Here is a 23,258-nt window from a genome sequence, read left to right as displayed (position 1 = left end):
TATATATATATATATATATATATATATATATATATATATATATAAATTATATATATGTGTGTGTCTATATGTATGAGTAAAGACAATCATTCAAATACACAATATACACAGATAGATTGCAGCATACATAATTCATACGATGCATATGGTGGTGCCTCCTGAACTGTAATAATAATAATAATAATAATAATAATAATAATAATAATAATAATAATAACACGATCACAACCAGAGACAAAGCAGAGACGACACGTCAAGCAAAATCGATCAATCAATACTGATTCAAAATTCAGTAAGGGGGGGGGAGACATCTTGCATTTCAATTGCGTTTATCCAATGTCTTGTATGCTGTAATAAGCATAGGTTTGAGACGGTTATTAGCAAGAAGGGAAAATGATCATATAAGGTTTAGTCAAGTTGGAATGAAAAATTGTTTTATAAGAATTAGTAATACTGGAATCGAATTTCATGTTTCAGGAAGTCTCTCTCTCTCTCTCTCTCTCTCTCTCTCTCTCTCTCTCTCTCTCTCTCTCTCTCTCTCTCTCTCTCGGGGAAAAGATTATACAAGGATTAGCAGTTTTGCAGTTAAACTACATGTTTCATTGCAAGACTCATGTTACTATGAGTATTTTTAAAAATAATAATAATAATGATAATAATAATTAAGAAATAAATACATAACTCTGGATTTGTTTCTTCAAATACATAACTCTGGAGTATTTTTAATAATAATAATAATAAGAAGAATAATAATAAGAAGAATAAGAAGAAGAAGAAGAAGAAGAAGAAGAAGAAGAAGAAGAAGAAGAAGAAAAGAAATAAATGCATAATTTTGGATTTATTTCTTCATAGCAAGACTCATGCTACTATGAGTATTTTAAATAATAATAATAATAATAATAATAATAATAATAATAATAATAATAACAACAACAAATATTTATGATGTCAGGTTACGGAACAGTAATAATCATGAACATCTATCATTTCAGGTCATGGCGTTAAATCACACCAGTCATTGACAGATTACATATCTCATGCAGATCTTTCCATGCGTATGCCCACAGATCCAGCGTCCCTCTGAGCACTGGAGTGGGCTACGCTCCTCTGGTCATCCGCCCTGCGAGGAAAACCGATACTGCGAAGTACCATTGCCAGGCTTCCAGTATCGTCAGCGATCCGCCGGCTGTCACTACGAAGTTGATTGTCACACGTGAGTTATCAGCTGTTAATTCGTCCTGTAGTCAACGCCCGGAACTCCCATCACGTACTGTTATTTCTAATAAATTCCCTGCCCTCTCCCGCCGATTGGGTACTGTCCGTTATATATGCCATTCACCAGTGACGAGAACACAGGCTAGCCCAAAGTGAACTGGGAAATCATCTTTGGCAGGCAAGATCTTAGGAAGATGGCCCAGTCATCCTCAAATGATCTCCCAACCTGCGCTGCACAGCAGTTGTAGATCAGAGGCGTATTTAAACTTCATTTTTTTTATTCCAAAACGTTTTTGATTGCGTCAGTTTTGTCATGGGCACAGGTCAATTTTGAGGGCTATCTTATCAGCATTTTCAGTTTCTCAACTTTTAATGAAATGTTGTAGTTAGGTGACATGTTTGGAAGGCGATTTTGTTTTCTGATAAAAACACTTGACCTTAATTTATTTTGAACGGCCTTGGATACATTTAAATACCAAGAAAAACTCAGTATTTTGTTATGCAGCGGTTTGTTTATTTTCCCCCAGATATGGTAACACTGGACCAATTTCCAGGTCAGAAGACAAGTTGAGAGACTAATTACTTAGTTTCTCAAAAAATATTTCCCAAAATATTTTTGCCTTCGCCAATTTTTGCAGGGTCATTGGTCAATTTAAAACCCCAAAATGTCAGTATTTTTCTAACAATGTAAGAAAATAGGTTAGCTACAGGCCTCTGGTCTCCAGAATCTTTATGAGGACGTGTAATGATTAAGTTCGTTTGGTGAAACACCTATTTTAGGAGTTTGCCTAAAACCCAGATCATTTGTATATTCACCACTGCTGCCGTTTACGATTTTAATATTTTCTAAAATTCTATTAATTGTCAGTTTTTTCTGGTAACTCATATGCTGCAAAGATTGCATTCAAGTACAGTCATTAAGTAATGTCACTACCAAATTGTTATTATTATTATTATTATTATTATTATTATTATTATTATTATTATTTATTAGTTTTTTCTCGTAACTCATATACTGCAAAGATTACGTTCAAGTGCAGTCATTAAGTAATGTCACTACCAAATTGTTGATGATATTATTATTATTATTATTATTATTATTATTATTATTATTATTATTATTATTATTATTATTATTACTCATCGAAATATGCAATTATTAGAATAAAAATGCAGCCATTTTATTTAACGAAATATTATTATTATTATTATTATTATTTTATTTTTATTAATATTATTATTAACAGAATATCCTTCCTTCTTTATTTAGAAGTTGAATTATTATTATTATTATTATTATTATTATTATTATTATTATTATTATTATTATTATTATTATTAACAACTCCTTCTGTGCCTCCTGCAGAGACGCCCTCTGAAGAGAGAGACATCAGGGAAAGCAGTAGTTCCTGGGCTGCCGTGGGATCTACAGGGCGCCTGAAATGTCGTGTCCGGGCGGCGCCCAGGCCCAATTTTGAGTGGACCACGAAGGAAGGCGTTCAGTTAAAGACGAGTGAAAAATACACCGTAATGGCCCCTAAGGTAGGCTCCTTACTCAATCATAATCATTCATTCATATATATATATATATATATATATATATATATATATATATATATATATATATATATATATATATATATATATATATCAACACAGCGTGTTCCACTGAAATAAATTTCCGACCTACTGGTGGGTCGGGAAGTTGGGCAAATACCCAAGCACAGACGGACTTAGGCCCCAACTTCTTTCATGATTTTGTGTGGGTCAGTTGGTAGCACCCTGGCCTCTCATTTGAGAGACTGGGCTTGGATCCCGATGCCAGTGAGAAATATATATATATATATATATATATATATATATATATATATATATATATATATATATATATATATATGTGTATGTGTATATATTTATGTATATATGTGTATGAGTTTGTGAAACTTTTTGTCACATAAGCGCGGGACTTGTTTATTCGCATATATATATTAAGCCACGAATACCGTTTCATATTCAAATTATTTTCATAATTCTTTCAAAAATGTTAAAACTTATCGGTTAAGAAACCTAAGAAAATTTTCGCTTAATTCACCCCCTTCTCATATTATGTCTCCTTTTGCAAAGGTGACAAATATTATTGTAAAACATAAATTTTTCTTTTTCGTATGACCCGAAATATTCTGTTTACGTTTTCGTACTACATTTTTGAAATGCCACAGTGTTTTATATTCCAAAGAATTCCTTTTTTTATAGTTAGAAAATTTATCATAGGTATTTGCTTAAAATACTAAAAAAAAAACTACGCTATTTTTTTGTATAAATTTCAAAGTGTATCACACACACGCACGCGGCGTTTTTACAGAGATTTAATTTAGTTTCCTTTTAAAAATGGCGTCCCTTTTGGACTCATTTCAAAAGAATGTTCAAGGATATCTGCTTCAGTTTTTCCCGCCCCAGATTTCATAACGGCTTAACAAATTGTGCATTTTTTGTTCGTGTTACGATTCAGTTGTAACAATTTTAACAATTTGCCAAATGTATTTTCGCAGTGATTCTTTTTCTTTTTTATTCCTCTGAAAAATCAAAATTTTTTTTTTTTTTTTTTAACTTCGCTGTGTTATTTTCTGACTCACTTTTCGTGTTTTGTTTTTCCCCTTTTATTCAATTTGCTGATTTGTTCTGTTCGTTTTTTATTTGTGTCAGATCAAAGTATTAATATTTTGTTTGCAGTTGCGTGAAGTAGCTGTTATGATATAAGTAATACTTTGACCTCTATATAGGAAAAATAATATTCTATTTGCAGTTGCGTTAAGTAGCTGTTATGATATAAGTAATACTTTGACCTTTACATACGAAAAATAATATTCTATTTGCAGTCGCGTGAAATACCTATTATGATATAAGTAATACTTTGACCTCTATATCTGGACTGATTATAGAAATTTTCGTCTTTTCTTATGAAACTTTCTCAGGTCTTATCAGAAATTTAATATTTCTTCTGAAACAGATGTGATATTATCTTGCCAGAATAAGATATTCAGAAATATGATACTTATCATTTTTCACTTTCGGCTTTTGAAAACTATATCCAAGCTTTTCCATAATTGTAAGAATTATTCCAATGGGGGAATCCATGACTTTGCTCGACAATCCAAAGGTAGTTTAGTAAAATTAGGAAGGAGCTGGTAACCAGTTCATGTCCACATTTCGAAAATGAAACTAAGAGGTCGTCATGAACCCGACTGTTTTCGCAACTCATCGAAAACAAAGACGCGAAAGAGAAAGACGCAGAAGCGGACGCAATTACGCATTCAAGATTACAGAGGTTAAAGGGGACGTGATCAGAAAATAAACGGAAAATACGCACCTGTGAAAGGAAATTGGAAATCTTTCGCAGGTGTGCAATACCGTTTCGCTTTCCGATACGAGCATAACTCTGCTTTCATTCTCTCCAACTGTGCAGATGGTGTGAGTGTGTGTGTGTATGTATGTATGTCATGTATGTATGTATATATATATATATATATATATATATATATATATATATATATATATATATATATATATATATATATATATATATATATATATATATATATATATATATACATACACATCCATATTTGTTGGATCTATATTTATGTCCATTCCATCTGACTGCTTTTAATTGGTGGCCCTTCCTCTGCGGAATAAACGTCCGAACTATATCTCTATGTGACTGCCTCTTCTGATCCCCAATTTTATTCCGTCGTGATTTATGTCTCTTTTTCCATTTCGTTTATGTGTTTCTCTCTCTTTCGTATTGTTCATTTTCTCTCTTTATTTTCTTTTCCTCTTCCATCCAATCGTGGGACAGTTATTGGACGAGCTGGTGGAGTGGGCGTCCGTTCTGGAAGTCCATCAGGTGGGAAGGAACGATTACGGCAACTATACCTGTTCCGCCCGCAACAGCTTCGGGGGCGTGGTCATTACCCGAGGGCTGAACCCGCCCGCGCGCCCGCACCCACCGACGCATTTTTCGGTAAGGCTGTAGATAATTATGTATATATTTCTACATATTTCTATATACATATATTCCTATATATTTCTGTATGTATATATATATTTGTATATATTTATGCATATGTATATATGTATATACATTTCCAGGTCATCAACGTGACCTCGTCCTCCGTGACCCTGTCTTGGCTGCCCAACTTCAGCGGCGGGATGCCCGAGGGGTACCTCGTCAGGTACAGGACCGAGAAGGAGTCGAAATATCAAGTAAGTTCCTCGAAGCTCTCGCCTCTCGTTTGTTTGGTCCGCGGTTCGCTCCCGGCTTGCCGCACGCAACTCGGTCCTTCATTCCCCACACCGCTGGGCTGTGGAACGGCCTCCCAGAAGATGCAGTGCATTTTAATACGTTTTTATGTATTTATCAGTTTTATTTTTTAATAAGTGTCATCTCTTCTTTTTGTATATCCTTTAACTTCCTCTTACTTCTTCCTAATGAACAAAATCTTTGGAATTGAAGAGGTTTCAAAAATAATAATAATAATAATAATAATAATAATAATAATAATAATTAATAATAATAATAATAATAATGGTATGAAGAAAGAGTGCAAGGGTAGCAACCTCATCCCAAAGAACTGCTGAGAAATCGGTTTACTGTAAATCAGTCAGGTGGAGGTTCCTCGCCTTATTTTATTTTTTTTTTTAACTAAGAAAGGTAGGTAGGTAATAAATCGAGCCATTTATGTCGTCCCATATAAATGTATGTGCGAGAAACGGTTAATCTTTAGGTAGATAAATGGTGAAATCATTAAAGACTTCTTTGTCATAATAATAATAATAATAATAATAATAATAATAATAATAATAATAATAAGCATTCTTCTTCCTAATTATCACTAATGTATTTTTCAGTTAAGTTATTTGTGAATCACAAACATACAATATCCTCAGACCTGTCATTTAAATCATTATTACCAGTATGATTTTTGACAACGTTCAAATTCAATTTGGGCACAATCTGCCACCTTCCATTTAAATCTAAAAGTTCATTGACCGGATCAACCCAGAAAACTCCTTTTGGAATTAGGAATCCTTTTAGCCAACCTTTCCTCTCCCATTCTCCCCACATGACCAAAATACTCCTGTGATTCTTCAGGTGCGTTTTCTATACTTTCTGTCCCCTGCACTCTTGGTAAGTTGTGAGGGTAACACATCTTATTACTGTAACTTCTTTATTACCTTCGCCTCCAGAAATCTCAGTCCAATTTAAAAGTCTTAATTCCTTTCTGCTCTACTTTTAATTGTCCAAACAATTTTTTTTTACAGATCTCCCACTTTCTGGGCGTCACCCACTTCATATAATTAATTTTCATTTATTTCTATAAATAGTAGAATAAAGTAATAACCCATTTCTGTATGTAAACTTCCTCTTCGTGGACAGGAAAATTGAAAATAATCTTTCAGTTAGGAACGAAACCCTGCCTTTGTCTTCTAACTCCCTTAATGATCGTTTGATAAAAAAAAATGAGTCCCGGCAATAAAGGAAGTGAGTAGCCAGGGTATTCGTCAATATTATTTAAAATGATGAAATATTCAAGAAACAAAAGAAACAGTTGATTGGGGACCCTTAGGAGCGATTTGCGAAAATCCTCACTTTGAAGGCCGTGTTTACATGACTCTGAATTCGAATAGGATCGTGGGAACCATTCAGGAACCAACTGTATAGAATTCAATTCCCTCATAAGAATACGACCCTATTTGATACCACCAAACGATCCTGGTTCACGAAAACTGCTAAACAGTGCGGTTACGTAAGGAGTTGATGGGTAAATTCATGCTTGTTGATGAATTTAACTGTATTAATGTATTAATAAAATGCAGGCATTTCTGTATGTATACCTGACATATTTCATTATTACTTCTGTGTGAATATTCAGGTTAATTGAAACTTGAAGCCTTGTCCAGGTGGGGTAATTTGATAATACAGTCTTCATTATATTTTCTTGCTCAATCTAGTAGCTGATTTTGGGTTAATAATTCAAGAGTATATTTAGCTCATTCAAACCTTTTTTATTTGTAGCTCTAATTCTCTAAGAAGGGAACTTCTTCTTTAATATTTGGTGTTTTTTTTTTTTTTGTACAAAAAACAGTTGCCGGAAATTCTTCGAGAAAGTTTACTCTCAAGTTTATTGCTTTAATTGCGACTGAATTTGTTCTCTCTCTCTCTCTCTCTCTCTCTCTCTCTCTCTCTCTCTCTCTCTCGTTGCACCAGTTTATATTTAACCAGTTAAACTACTCGTTAAATTGGAAAGCGTGACCAGTTTATTCAAGTTAGAGCAAAATGGATATATGTGTACTACAGTTCCCTTTGCGTTAAAAAAAGTCCTTGTTCCTTTTTTGCTAATTATAAGTATATAGGAATAAATATTTAAGATATTTCTGTGGAAAAATTAAGTGTATAGGAATAAAGGATGATATGCTGATAGGATATTTCTGTGAAAAAAATTTTATTCATCGTGACACAATGAATGCAAGAGGGCTTACAAACCCTTAGAAACAGATGCCAGCCGGGAGAGTGTTTATTTTTGGCTCTATTCCCGTCACGTAAATGTCTCCAAAATTAACGGAAGAGGAGTCAGAAAGTGTTTTTCCTTCTTAGAAAAAAGGAATTACGTTCAGTGAACGGCTATTGCGATGAAGGGATATTGAGGGAAGGGTACAGGTTTATTTAACAGTCTGGCAATAAGAAATTTATATTTATTCAGGATCCACACTTTGTTTCATTCAATGACAGTTTTCCTAATAGAACCGTCTTATATGTATGTATGTATATGTATATGTATATATATATATATATATATATATATATATATATATATATATATATATATATATATATATATCTTTAAAGGATATCTTCAATAATACAGAAAGTGTCCATTATTAGTTGAGAAACAAGTTTAAAAAATGCACAAATAGGGTCAGTAAAAATATTTTAGGGTTTTTTTATAAAGTGAACTTTCTAATACACCTATCGTATATTTACGCAAGAGAACGGCTTTATTTAACAGAAGTCCTTATAAAACATGACCGGTGCAAATAATTATTTAAAAAATTAACGTATGAAAATACTGAACCTCCTGAAAAAAAACACTAATTCCTGGAAGCAAGAAGTATTAAAATTTCCCCGGCGCAAAACGCATGAATTTGGGAAGGGAAAAAAAATCCACTTAAGGAGAGATTTCCGCCTCTATCTCGCATTCGATCAGGAAGGAACAGAGATCAAATAGATAATTACAGTATGAAAATTGACTTTCCGGGACTGTTAGTGATCAAAGGCGTGCAAACTCGGAGACTCGGTACGGGAGCGTTTTGATTAGGCTCGCGAAAGATCTCCGCTTTTTAGCTTTCTGGGAAAGAGAGCTGTTGAGATGGCGATTTGTCCGTCCGTCCTTCCGCACTTTCTCTGTCCGCCCTCAGATCTTGAAAATTACTGAGGCTAGAGGGCTGCAAATTGGTATGTTGATCATCCATCCTCCAATCTTGAGACAGACCAAATTTCAGCCCTCTAGCCTCCTCAATAGTTTTTATTTCACTTAAGGTTAAAGTTAGCCATGATCGTGCGTCTGGCCGCACTTTCTTTGTCCGCCCTCAGATCTTGAAAACTACTGAGGCTAGAGGGCTGAAAACTGGTATGTTGATCATCCACCTTCCAATCTTCAAACTTACCAAATTGCAGCCCTCTAGCCTCCTCAGTAGTTTTTATTTCACTTAAGGTAAAAGTTAGCCATGATCGTGCGTCTGGCACCGCTATAGGTGCCAACAACACAGGCCACCAGGCTGAAAGTTTCATGGGCCGTGGCTGAGAGTTTCATGGGCCGTGGCTGAGAGTTTCATGGGCCGTGGCTGAGAGTTTTATCTGGGCTTGTTTTTCAATAGTGTCTTTGGTATCAAATACAGGCTGAAATTGGTCCTCATAAAAGCCATTGATTGTTTGCCAAAGGCTCTGACATTTCTCTTCTGATTTGCTCTTAGTGTAAATAAATGATTAATAAGGAGTTAATTTATAAAAAAAAAAAATTATAGGTCTGTTGACTGCAACTGTTCATTTATTTAATAATGTATTTATGTGTAATTTTTGGGGAAGAGTAAGTCTTTGTCATATTTATTTATTTTTCATTTATTTATTTATTTTTTACTTGATTTTGCAGGATTAAGTCTTGGACAGGGCAGGCAAACACGTCCCACACCTTTCACCTTCAAATAACCTTCACCTCTGACCTGCATTTCAGGTGTAGGCTTCCGTTTGTAGTCATTTTACAAAAGAAAAAGAACTTATATGAAGAATCTTTATATTAGACCAGATATCCCGTTTTAAACCTTTATATTATACCAGGTATCCTTATTCAGTATTTCCTCACAATATTTTCTATAATTGTGTTGGGTATCCTGGTAGCTAATATCCCTTGATATTTGATGTTTGTTTTCAAAGAATTTGATGAAAAATGGTGACGATGAACTAGTTATTCTAGATTAAGACGCGATTTTATTTTATGTACGAAATTGAAAATAAATTATTTGGATTATAACGTTAGAGTCTCGTGAGGTAACAGAAGAGTGTTAGAGAAAATGACAAAGAAACGCGGGGAACATGTAAAGATAAAATGAAGAAATAGAGATTACGTCGCTAAATAAGCTTCAGGAAATTGAAGATCTATCACTGACGGTATTGCAAAAGTTGATAAATCGCACAAGAGAAAATTAAACATATAAGAAACAAGAACTATACAAGAAAAAGAATTATTAAACGAAAGGCGGATCTAATGGAGGGTTACGTACGGAGGAGAGAAAAATGAATCAGGAAATGTACTGAGAATCAAAAGAATGACGGAAAATGTCAATGCAAGACAGGAAAAAAAAATGGCGAGAGAGGGAGGGAACTAGAATAAATTCGAGTAGTCTGTAATGGTCTCCGTGCGCCATTTCCTTAATTTCTTTTATCATTATTTAGCCATTTGGTCGAAGGAGCTAATTGGGTTTCTATGAGAAACATGGCCGAATGACTTCGGCGTTTGTTTTTCTTACAAGAGGTCTTTGTTTCTCGTTTCGTCTCAGGGTCTTTCGTGTTGTCTTTTTTTTTAATTTCTTTAAAATGTTCCCCTCCATGTAGTTATTATTTATTTGTTTCTTATTACAGATATATTTGAGGTATGAAAAATATGACGTTGTGTGAGCAATACTCGATGTATATTGTCCATCTTGAATGTTAGAATTTGTATATGAATGTATGAACCGTTTGCAGAATGTGTATTTACACTCGTTTTAGGAAAGTTTCATGAATTATGTATATATGTATATGTATGTATGTATATATATATATATATATATATATATATATATATATATATATATATATATATATATATATATGAGTGTGTGTGTCTGTGTTACATATATACATAAATATATTTATATATTAATGTACATATATACATATATTTATATATATATATAAACATGAATCTGTATCGTCATCATCTTTGGCAGTCCTCCTTTACTCTAACATATAGTCGTGAATCCCTTAAACCTCCCGTTAATTGCAACCGTTCAATATCAGAATTGCCATCTTTCTTATGTCCCCAAAACATTTTTGCCCCCAATTTCTGTTTCCTGAAACAATTTCCGCGTAGGCTCCGTGGCCCGTAGGAACTGCTGAACATGATTGTCTAGAGAGTTCCAGAATACCAGACCTGTTTTGCCTTTTACTGATTCGTAGCGCAGGCAATAGTTAGGCGTTTATTTTTCGGTGTTTAAGTAGGGAATGTGTGGAAGGGGGAAATCCCAGGGAAATATCGTGAAATAAGTTAACATTCAGATTAAAATGGGTTTTTCTGGTTTGTGTTTTGCTGCGGAATTTGGTTGCATTCTTTTTCTTGTAATAATTAGACATTTGATTTTTAAATTTGTCTTTGTTTGATGAAAAAATTTCAGTTGCATTTTTTTTTTTTTAATTCATAGACATTTTTATTTTTTTTTTTAATAGACATTTTTTTTTTAGAAAGTTGTGTTTGTTTGATGCAAATTTGGTTGCATTCTTTTTCTTGTAATAAATAAACAGGTGTTTGTTTGATGCAAATTTCGTCATTTTTTCCTGTACATTTTGAATGCCTTTCATATTATTTTTTGATTGAAGATGATAACTTCAGAATATTCGGAAGGAAGTAGGGAATATTTTACTGTTATAGTTTTAAATGGCTTGATGATAAGAACACTGGTCGTTACTGCATTCATAAAAAAGGCTTTACAATGTAATGGCTCAAACTAGTGAAATAGAAAGTAATGGCTGAAATGGTGAAATAGAAAGTAATGGCTGAAATTAGTGAAATAGAAATTAATGGTTGAAATTAGTGAAATAGAAGGTAATGGCTGAAATTAGTGAAATAGAAATTAATGGCTGAAATTAGTGAAATAGAACGTAATGGCTGAAATTTTTGAAATAGAAAGTAATGGCTGAAGTGAGTGAAATAGAAAGTAATGGCTGAAATTATTGAAGTAGAAATTAATGGCTGAAATTAGTGAAATAGAAGGTAATAGCTGAAATTAGTGAAATATAAATAATGGCTGAAATTAGTGAAACAGAAAGTAATGGGTGAAATCAGTGAAAGAGAAAGTAATGGCTGAAATTAGTGAAATAGAAAGTAATAGCTGACAGTGAAAGAGAGAGTAATGGCTGAAATTAATGAAATAGAAAGTAATAGCTGAAATTAGTGAAATAGAAAGTAATAGCTGAAATTAGTGAAATAGAAAGTAATGGCTGAAATAAGTGAAATAGAAAGTGATGGCTGAAATTAGTGAAATAGACAGTAATGGCTGAAATCAGTGAAATAGACAGTAATGGCTGAAATAAGTGAAATAGAAAGTGATGGCTGAAATCAGTGAAATAGACAGTAATAGCTGAAATTAGTGAAATAGACAGTAATGGCTGAAATTAGTGAAATAGAAAGTGATAGTTGAAATTAGTGATATAGAAAGTAATAGCTGAAATCAGTGAAGTATAAAGTAATTGACCAACCTCCCCTCCATGTATAAAAAGTAAAAAAACCAAATGGAAAGTGAGTAGCGAAAGTGAAAATGACAAAAGACTTAAAAAGCTAAAAAGAGCATCAGAATTTGCGAAAAATTAAAGATGGTTACCAGCGAAGAAATAAGTAAGAAAAGAATGAGAATTAAAGATGAAAGATAAAGAATTTCATAAAAAATATGAAAAAGAAAAATTATGAATTATTAAAGAAAAAGACTTTATAAAAACTGAAAACAAACGGTTAATGGGTCGGGAAAGCGGATTTACAGAGCTGGAGATCAGAAAAGAAATAAGAAATGAAATGAAATAGAAAACTAAATAAGAAAGGTAGAGGATTTAGTCGATGAGTAAAAAAAAAAAAAGAAATATGAATTATTATAAACGCAAAAATGCAGATTTCAGGGAATACAGGTTACTGAAACAATGAGGAATGATTGGGAAATGTGTCAGAGAGGAAGAACGAGTGGGAATTGAAGATATCAAGCAGCCAAAAAAAAAAAAAAAAAAAAAAAAAAAAAAAAACAATCCGGAAAGAGAGAGTCGGTGGATTAATTCCAGCACTCTGTAATGCTTCCCCTGTTCCCCTCCCTTACAATTATTTAGTCATTTAGTCCGAAGGGCCCAGCGAGAACCATTTTCCAATGACGTCACTTTTTTTCCCTTCCTTAAAACAGTGATTTTTTTTGTGTGTATGTATGTGTGTGGTTTTCAGTAACTTTGTCTTTGATTATCTTGAATGTTTTGCGTTCTTCCATATAATCATGTTTTTTTATTACAAAATATCCTACGTTATACTGTTTACATCAAGAATACCGTTTAGTATAAATAACATCTACCAAAAACCGAGACGTTATAATAGAAAATTCATAGGTCATCTGTAAACTATGTATAGTATAGGTTGTTATTACCAATATTTCTCGAAATTTTCAAAATTCCCCTACTACTGCGTCGCAGTTTCACCAGTTAATTTTTCCTTCCATACATAATAATTAAATGCTTTAAAATTCCTTGTACTATTCGAAAACTAAAACTATGCATGATATCACATGAAAGATCATAGCAGGTGTTTACACAATTTAAAATTTGTATTCATTAATTTTTTACATCCTTAGTTATCTATTTATTTCTCTTCTAGATGCTTACAAGAATTGTTTGTCCATATTTAGGAAATAAGATCTGTTTTTTTTTTTTATTTACATTCATAATTAATCGAAGCTGTAACATCGGCAGGTCGTGGAGATCTCCGGAGGTGAGGCCGTGAGCACCACACTCTCCAACCTCCAGCCGAACACTAACTACATATTCACCATCCAGGCTAAGAACGACCAGGGTCTGTCTGCTTACGTCACTCCGCCAATCGTTGCAACGATGCAAGGTTAGACGAAGGATAGTTAGCGAGAGAGAGAGAGAGAGAGAGAGAGAGAGAGAGAGAGAGAGAGAAGATCTCGATCGGGACCAAAGAAGATCCGGAGGCGATCAGAAGGATGATCGCTCTTTGCCCGATAGAAACGGTCGGCTGGAATGCTATTTCATTTCCGCGGTTTTATTGTTTTCTTTTTACTCAAAGTGGTAAACATTTTTCCCCCCCTGTAAACGCGTTTTTATCTCTCTCTCTCTCTCTCTCTCTCTCTCTCTCTCTCTCTCTCTCTCTCTCTCTCAGGCCGCTAAACGCGTTCGGTTTAAATGCAATTTTATTCCGCGGGCATCAACTTGGCAGATATGTTTCGCATAAGTGCCGTTTTATTTCTCAATTTTTATTCTTTTTTTTTTTTTTTAGTCACACCGGTACAAACGTTCCGTGAAAGTGTAAATATATTTCTGAATTTTATTCCGTTGTGTTTTTATGGTCGATAGGTTCCGCTAAATGCAATGACGTTATTATTTATTTTTTTTATTTCGTGATATTCTCACGTTATGTAATTACATTTCTGCACAAGTGATATTTTATTCATGGATTTTTTTATTCACGTGGTAATGAGAGTGATAGATATGTTCTGCGTCAATATAATTCTATCTTTTTTTTTTTAAATCGAACGAATACATAACACGTAAATGTGCTATAATTACTTATTTCATTTCCTCTCCTAATTACATTGGAAGAAATGTTGAGCAAAATATGTAATCTATTCTCTTATTTTTACATTCCTTGTAAATACTCCTTTATCTATTGATCTTCCGTGTTCCTGTAAGTATAATTGATCGATTGATTTTTCCTAACCTAGACAGTCTGAATTGATACCCCTTAATAATAAGAGAATCAAGGCGCCCGGAAGCGATAACGCAATGAATAATCATGAATAATTTTCTTTTCTTCTTAATGCTAATTAAGACAACGAGTGAGTTGAAAAAAAAAAAGTAGCTTTGTGTGTGGTTTTTCTTCTTTTAGCTACTTTTTATTCATTTATTTCCTCAAGAAAAACACCTGGCGATGTTTAGGGTGTAAGGGAGCGGTCGTTTTTAAATGTTTTTTTTTTTTATTTCACCTAAAATAATTCTCCCCTTTCAGTTATTTTCACAAAATTACTGATGATTTAGGAAGCAGTGAATCACGCTCATTTCACGTCAAGTAAAAATCAATGCTCAAATGTACAGTTTAATAGTGGGAGTTTTTGTCAAATAACTAGGAGTGGAACTTATTTCAGGGCATTACTTAATTCATATCATCATTCATTCTTCGGTTTGCATTTTGTTGTGAAGCATATTGTACTGAAAACGTTTCAGTTAAAGTTTTTCCTTCAGTAATATGTGTTCTACGAGAGATAAGAATATTGCAGATTTGTCCCATATATAGATTTTTTTTAAAGAATGACGAATAGTATATTATAATCGATTCATTCATGAGTTTGGGTTATTTTCAAATCAGTAGGGATATGCTTGAATCAGGAGCGATTCTCTTCACTGTCATGAATGTGTAATTACTGTAAAATAGCTTTTCAACTGAAGCTGTGGGAATGCAAAACAGTCTTTAGGTAATCTCACTATAGTGCTATTTGTATTCTTAGAAGGAGCTCTGTTGGAAACAGTTCAAAACAAGAAATGAATGAATCTTCTTCCCTATAATCACGTGGTTATGTTGAAGGTAATTATTTTATTGAAGCACTGAAGAACAATCGACCTTATATTTCTTTGATTCTCAAGGAAGTAATTCACTTCCTGAAGCACCTTAAAACAATCATACTTGTCACCTTGAAACAGGCATACTTGTCACCTTAAAACAATCATACTAGTCACCTTAAAACAGTCATATTAGTCACCTTAAAACAATCATACTTGTCACCTTAAAACAATCATACTAGTCACCTTAAAACAGTCATACTAGTCACCTAAAAGTAATCATACTAGTCACCTTAAAACAATCATACTAGTCACCTCAAAACATCATACTTGTCACCTTAAAACAATCACACTAGTCACCTTAAAACAATCATACCAGTCACCTCAAAACATCATACTTGTCACCTTAAAAGAATCATACTGGACCTCTTAAAACAATCATACTAGTCACCTGAAAACAGTCATACTAGTCACCTTAAAACAGTCATACTAGTCACCTGAAAATAATCATACTGGTCACTTTAAAACATCATACTAGTCACCTAAAGATAATCATACTAGTCACCTGAAAAACCATACTAGCCACCTAAAAACAATCATACTAGTCACCTCAAAACAATCATACTAGTCAGCCGACCTATACATGATCTGATTTGCATAAAGGCATTCATTTTCTTTTATCTGATGCATTGCAGAGATTGCTGGAGTGGCCAGCACGGCCGTGGGTGCCAACTGGAGAATCCCTCGTCTGATGGTTCTCATACTGACGCTGTCGGGAGCGGCATTGCTTGTTCTCAATGTCTCTATCATCGCCTGCTTCCTGAGGAGAAGGAAGAATGCGACTCGAAATACGTCAGGTTGATGTTATGTAGTTTGTAGTAGATGATTAGTTATTATGACATATATATATAAATTTTATATATATATGTGTGTGTAAATAAATTATTTGCTCCATATAATCTTGATTTGTGTGTGGTTGGATCTTTGACACTTTCAATAGTGCCTGGCCAAAACAGATATATTTTTTTACTCGGATCAAAATGCATTGAAATTCACTAAATTATTGCTGTATGTATTCTGCAAACGTTACACTTGAATATGCATATATATATATATATATATATATATATATATATATATATATATATATATATATATATATATATATATATGTAATTCTAATAGCCATGCCCTATATATATATGCTTGTAACTACGATATATCCAAAGGGAAGAATGAAGAGCCTACGGCCGGCCGCGGGAAGCGAACCTGAGTTACCTTAATCACAAGGAGGTCATACCTATAAAGTATCAACTCGTACATATATATACCTGTCGTTTTCAGATATATTCATTAGAGCTGAATAGACCCATCCTCACCATCGTATATATATATATATATATATATATATATATATATATATATATATATAATAATGTGTGTGTGTTTTTTGCTGAAATACCCATTACTTATGTCGATTAACGCTATATCCTTCACATGTGATTAAAAGGTATTTGCTTCTGCAAAACTATCAGCTGCACTTCCAGCTACAAATCAAGATTATATGACATAAAAATTTAATCTACAGTTTATTTAGATTATCTGTACCAACATATCATCCACAAAAAGTCTCTGGGAGCTTTATCAATTCATTAACTTAACCGTGCATTAGCTGGGACGTTAAAATGGCTTTTGGAAATAGTGTACCACAAGCTGTTGGAGAAGGGAATTCGGAATCAGAAAAGATTGGACTGATGGAATTCAATGTTTCGATGTTACTCGGTCTTTGTTTGCATGCAAATGACTCCGTGTGCTTGCGAACGCACGAGGCAAGCGGGATAAGATATGAAAACCAAATTATCTCATTATTAATGAATAACGCCGGTCCTTTTTTTTTTTATTTATTTTTGCTGTTTCGGAATCGGTTAGTTGCTCATTCCACCTCTGTTGTTTTGTTGAAAGACGTATATGTGTGGATATGTATATATATACATATATATATTTATATATGTTATGTATCTATATATGTATAACATACCTATAAATTATATATATATATATATATATATATATATATATATATATATATATATATATATATATATATATTGTATATTGTACGTGTGTGTGTGTATCTATATATGTGTATGTATATGTGGGTATAGGGTATGTGTATGTGTGTGTATAATTCAGAAATATCAAAGGTGGGAACAGAAGATAAAGCTTTTGGGAAATACGCACTTGACTGCATTTAGAGATGTTGAAATAGTACATCTACCTAAAAAAAAAAAAAATAAAAAAATAAGCCAGCGCGAACGAGACTAGAGAAATTGTAATAGGATTTTGCTTTGGAAAACTGATTTCAAAAGCTATACAAAGGGATGAGTAAATGGTAAGGAAAAAAAAATAATTTGGTATAAATTAGTTCAGTGGTTACGTGGAGAAAAGTAATGGGATGTATATCTGTTAATTGGCTGTATACAAGATGAAGAGAGGATTTAGTTTTAAATCACCTAGGAGGAATTGAGAATCTGTATAGGAATATTGTTATTAAAAATGTCAGGGGGAGATGAAAAAAGAATAAGGATGAAAAAGAATAGACGGGAAATATGAAAACTTCAATAATAAGATAGAAGAGACCGTTTAACGACATAGGCCCATGGCGGGGGTAGGGGGGGGGGAGTTGTTTCAAAAGGTGTCCATGCGGTTACAGTGAAATCTTGAATTTAGTGAATTAAAAAAATCCCAATGCTTCATTGCAATTTCATAAAAAAAAAGGATCGTGTAAAAGTATGCAATGTGAAGATTACGATGGGAATTGTGAAACCTGAGGACAAATTTAGGATCAACTCCAGTGAAGAAAGGAAATTTTAATTGACGAGAAAAAGGGTTTATGAACAGATGTATTTTGGAATGGAATATGCATATGGCGAGATATTGTCTGAGCGCAATGCAGACGTGAGTTGATGGAACAAATCTTTTTATATTTGCTGTTTACAAAACACGGGAAAATGGCAGATGTAAAAGATGTAGGGATTGTAAAGGATTAAGAACAATTTGAAAATATCTGTGGGAATGAAAGGAGGAAAATTTATTCGTTTAAGAATGGGATTATAAGAGAGATGCTTCAATATTGCTGCGGTATAGATGAATGTCGACTAATGCGTGTAAGGTATGTCAGAATGAAAAAAAGTCTCAGAATTAAAAAAGTCATCAGAGGAATGGATACAATGAATGATTGTCCCTTTGTAAAAGATGAAAGATGGCTGAAGCGATTCATCAAACTTGTAGAGGTTTATGAAACAATTCAGTTCGCAAATTCGGACAGAAAACAGAAGGATTGTTGGGGAAGACCATCATTGTGAGCCCAGAGAGCGAAGATCATGTGCTAATTAAGAGAATGTTATGAAACAGTGTGAAAAATTTTAGGGCAGAAACAGTGTGAAAAATTTTAGGGCAAAGGGTAAAATATGTGGCATTTGTGAATCAACTCTATATATATATATATATATATATATATATATATATATATATATATATATATATATATATATATATATATATAGAGAGAGAGAGAGAGAGAGAGAGAGAGAGAGAGAGAGAGAGAGAGAGAGAGAGAGAGAGAGAGAGAGAGAGAGGGGTGGGGGTTGAATATGAAGTGAATAAGGGGCGGGAATTAATGATAAACCTTTGCATGTAAGTTTGTGAAATGGTAGATTTTGGTGGGACCGGTTTTTTTTTCGGAAACTGGTTTCTGGTAGAGAAATTTACTTATATATATATATATATATATATATGTATATATTATATATATACATACGCATACATACACACATACATACTTATATAATATGTTTCCATTCAACAGCTTCGTCCTCCTCGAAGAGTGTGGCACTGGACGCATATGGCATCACGCCTGCGTCGACTCCAGGTGCCAACCAGTGCGATGCTCTCCTCTCCCTGACCACAATGTCTTCGACTAATTTCTCAAACACAACTTTACCTCAAAAGGCAAGTATTTTAAATGATTCTCTCTCTCTCTCTCTCTCTCTCTCTCTCTCTCTCTCTCTCTCTCTCTCTCTCTCTCTCTCTATTAATCATTTGGTAATAAAATTGTATATTCAATTTTAACTTCATCATTAACTTCCTACATGTTAGGGTTAATGTATAGTTATTGGTCTGTAAATTTTTTTTTTGGTGATTGGGACTCCGTAATAAGGAAGTAATTCTCTCTCTCTCTCTCTCTCTCTCTCTCTCTCTCTCTCTCTCTCTCTCTCTCTCTCTCTCTCTCTCTCTCTCTCTCTCGTATAGGTGAGTATTATTATTATTAGATAGATATTTTGCATTTGTGGGAATGTGTGCATTGAAAATATATAGGTATCGTCTAAACACTATTTTTTTTTTTCCTTTTTGTCGTATTTGCGTTTTATTTTACGCATGTTTCTAAATCTAATCTATTTCTTGGTGTGTCACTCTCCTATCTTTAGTTTGCATATCCTTTGTCTTAAGAATCTCGGGTCAGAAATAGGTCATATGCACTCTTGCTTATCGTACATTTGACCTGTTCATATTCAGCTCTCAAAAAAAAACATAGTTATTCTTTTCTTTATCGGAAAGCGGTCACTTAATTATTAGGAAAATAACCATATCTATTGTTAGCCCTCTTAAAAGCCTCGTGTTTTGCTATTATTCATGAATATCCCCTCAATGCCTCGGAAACGTCTGGGAAAGACCATCAATTATTTCATTTTTCGGATGAAATATCGCGGAGAATTTTTCCACCGAGTATTGCGCTGAATTTCTTGGGCGTCGTCTCTTGTGAGATAAAGATGAATAATTCCTCAGTGTTTTTAAATATTTGGTCTTTAATTTCAGGGTGTCTGAAGACGTGATCAGCCTGAATTTCAGCATCCTTTAGAATATGATATTTATTGTTTATTTGTCACCTCATGCGTCACTAGCGGATCCAGGGGCGGGGTGGGGTTGCTGGGCACGTGCCCTCCCCATGAAAAATATGACAAAATAATAATATTGAAGATTTAGATAATAATAACATAAATAAGAAGTATAAAATGGGAAAAAGTAAAAAATCGATTAAAGGAACAATATATATACAGTATATATTTAAGTGTATGTATAATATGTCTGTGCATATATTTATTTATATGAATATATATATATATGAATATATATATACATATATATAAATATACATACATATATATATATGAATATATATATATACATATAAATAAATATACATATATATACACATATATATGTACATATGTATATTCATCATATTTATTTATTTATTATACACGTACACATATACACACAGCTGAAGAAACGACGGAGTTGCAAAGAAAGAAGACACTGCCTATTCTGTTGTGCTGACGCCTAAAATCAATGACCAGAACAGGCGAGTGCTTGCTTGCATGTCTCACAACTCTCCGCATGCATTTCTTCCGCCACCAATCTTTGTCTGTTCGAGTCGGAGGCAAGCAAAGAAATCATTGTGTAGGTGTGAGTGTGTGTGTGTGTGTATGCTTGCGTTTTTTCGTGTTTTTGATTGCCGTTGGATATTGGTCAAGGAGCGGTGAGTCTTTGTGTATGTCATTCCGTGTGTTTTTAACTTTGCATTTGGATCATGTAAAATATATATATATATATATATATATATATATATATATATATATATATATATATATATATATATATATATATATATATATATATATATATATATATATATAATACATCCACACGTCCCCTTCAGGAGTGATTGATTCCTAAGATGTAAATTCTCAAAAATAATTATGCGTTTTATTAGTTTTTAAAACATTTCCACGGGCGAGAATTACAGTTGGATTTTCAGTCAGGATGTTGTATACAATGAACGTCAGAGCTAATTTATGCGAATTATCCACATGGAAGGGCTTTCTCTTTATTTTTGTTGAGAAGTACCTGAACATCTAAATGCTTAAATAAATAAAAGTTAAAGGCTATAACATTCACCTTAAAGACAAGACTGGCCTGTTTCTTGACAGGGAGAAGTGATGTGAATTTGGACTGTGAGCATCTTGCGTGAATTAGTAAGAATCAGATCATTGAGTGTTTTGTTTTTGACGTTATAAGTTAATTTCGTATACTTTAAGTAGAACAGTTGCTTTAAATGAATTTAGATTTTATTCTGTGTGTAATTACTACACACACGATTCTTGCTGGAATTTTATGAGACGAAAATCTGGGTTTAGTAAAAGCGCAGTTCTTTTGATGAGTTCAAGAGACGTGATATCCCATGAAAATTAAATTATTGACATTGAATTTGAAAGCTTACAGTCTCGTGTGTATTTAAAGGTTCCCAGTGAAATATATATAGGAAGAAAGCGGCATGTCTGTTTAAGAAAAGTTTTGGTGGATGAAAAAAAGTTTATTGGAGATAATAAATGGGTGAATAGTCATTGTGAAGACTTATTTAGATGCTAAAAAATTTAGGTGGTAAGAGAAAAACATGAATTTAATCGTTCTCAGGTATTTTGGTGTTGGAAATATCAAAGGGTTATAACAATATAGGTTGGAGAAGTGTGTATAAAGCACAGTGGTTTTAAAAAAAGGATGAAAAACAGGCAAAAAAAAAATAATAGTTAGATGAACTGGAAGATGTGTGGAAATGGGAATCCATTAATATTTAAAGACTGGTCTAGTCCGTGAAGCTTAAAGAGATGAATAGTTCAATGTTTGTGCAGGGGATTAAGTCTCTGCTGATAATGGAGAAGTGTAATTGGCCAGAGAAGTTCATCGTTGATTCATTCCTCAAAGGTTAAACTCGGCAGTGACCTTTATCTACGAATTTCTGTGGCAGATTCCCGGAGGCGTAGCGATAAGTTTATCTATCAATGCACACAGATGCATGCATGCATGCATGTGTGTGTATGAATGTATATGTATTATAGATATATATATATATATACATACTGTATATATATTATGTATATATATATATAAAATATATATAAATATATATATGTACGTATGTATATCTATAAATAAATATATGTATGTGTGTATAAATAATACACACACGCACATATATATATACACACAAATAAATTGAAACCCCTTCGTAATATATAACTTTCTGAATACTCAACCAAAGACAAACATAAACAAAATAAACAAAAACGATAAAAAAAAAATCGTACGGCCGTAGAGAAAACACCCACAAAAACAAATCCAAATAAAAACGAATAAATAAAAAAATCTTCCGACGCAAAATCACAATAATAGTACCTGCGAAGGAAGCCGTGTCCATGTCTCTCTCTCTCTCTCTCTCTCTCTCTCTCTCTCTCTCTCTCTCTCTCTATCCCTGTTGACAGGTTAGTGAGTGCTGGAGACCCCGAGAACACTCGCTTGTCTTACACCCTGTCACTCTTCCTGCAGTTCTATCTCGACCAGACGTTGTCCTGCCCAATTGAATGAGCTCCTGTGCTGAGGCGACAGGCTGCGATGACATTCTCGCCCACTGCTGCCGCTGCCGCCGCGCGTTGTTGGCTCTCTCTCTCTCTCTCTTTCTCTCTCTCTCTCTCTCTCTCTCTCTCTCTCTCCTGGTTCTTTCTTAATGTACACAGGTGTATATATATAAATATATATAAAACAAGTGTTTCATACTCTCTCTCTCTCTCTCTCTCTCTCTCTCTCTCTCTCTCTCTCTCTCTCTCTCTCTCTCTCTCTCTCGAATTTATTCAGTCACGAATAGCTTCCTGGTCACATTGAATCATTCCTTCTCCTAATAAAAGTTTACGGAAGTTGAAAATACCATAATTAATTTTCGACTTAGATTTATGAAGGTTATAGCAATTTCGACTTAGATTTATGAAGGTTATAGCAATTAATAATATAGTCGATTTTA

At 33.4% G+C, this 23,258-nt stretch overlaps 1 protein-coding gene across 1 annotated transcript in view; it reads left to right on the top strand.

Annotated features, from left to right (window-relative positions):
- Window positions 1-23,258, top strand: part of LOC136826017 (nephrin-like) — a 588,861-nt gene that overhangs the window by 561,229 nt on the left and 4,374 nt on the right. The window contains exons 17-23 of the mRNA XM_067082876.1: window positions 1,044-1,213; window positions 2,582-2,757; window positions 5,072-5,236; window positions 5,365-5,478; window positions 13,523-13,667; window positions 16,042-16,203; window positions 19,215-19,357. Of these exons, the coding sequence (XP_066938977.1) occupies window positions 1,044-1,213; window positions 2,582-2,757; window positions 5,072-5,236; window positions 5,365-5,478; window positions 13,523-13,667; window positions 16,042-16,203; window positions 19,215-19,357 (1,075 nt within the window). The remainder of the gene's footprint in view (window positions 1-1,043; window positions 1,214-2,581; window positions 2,758-5,071; window positions 5,237-5,364; window positions 5,479-13,522; window positions 13,668-16,041; window positions 16,204-19,214; window positions 19,358-23,258) is intronic.

The sequence above is a fragment of the Macrobrachium rosenbergii genome, chromosome 40 (assembly GCF_040412425.1).
Source record: "Macrobrachium rosenbergii isolate ZJJX-2024 chromosome 40, ASM4041242v1, whole genome shotgun sequence".
Taxonomy (NCBI): Eukaryota; Metazoa; Arthropoda; class Malacostraca; order Decapoda; family Palaemonidae; genus Macrobrachium; species Macrobrachium rosenbergii.
This window is presented reverse-complemented; position numbering and strand designations above follow the sequence as displayed.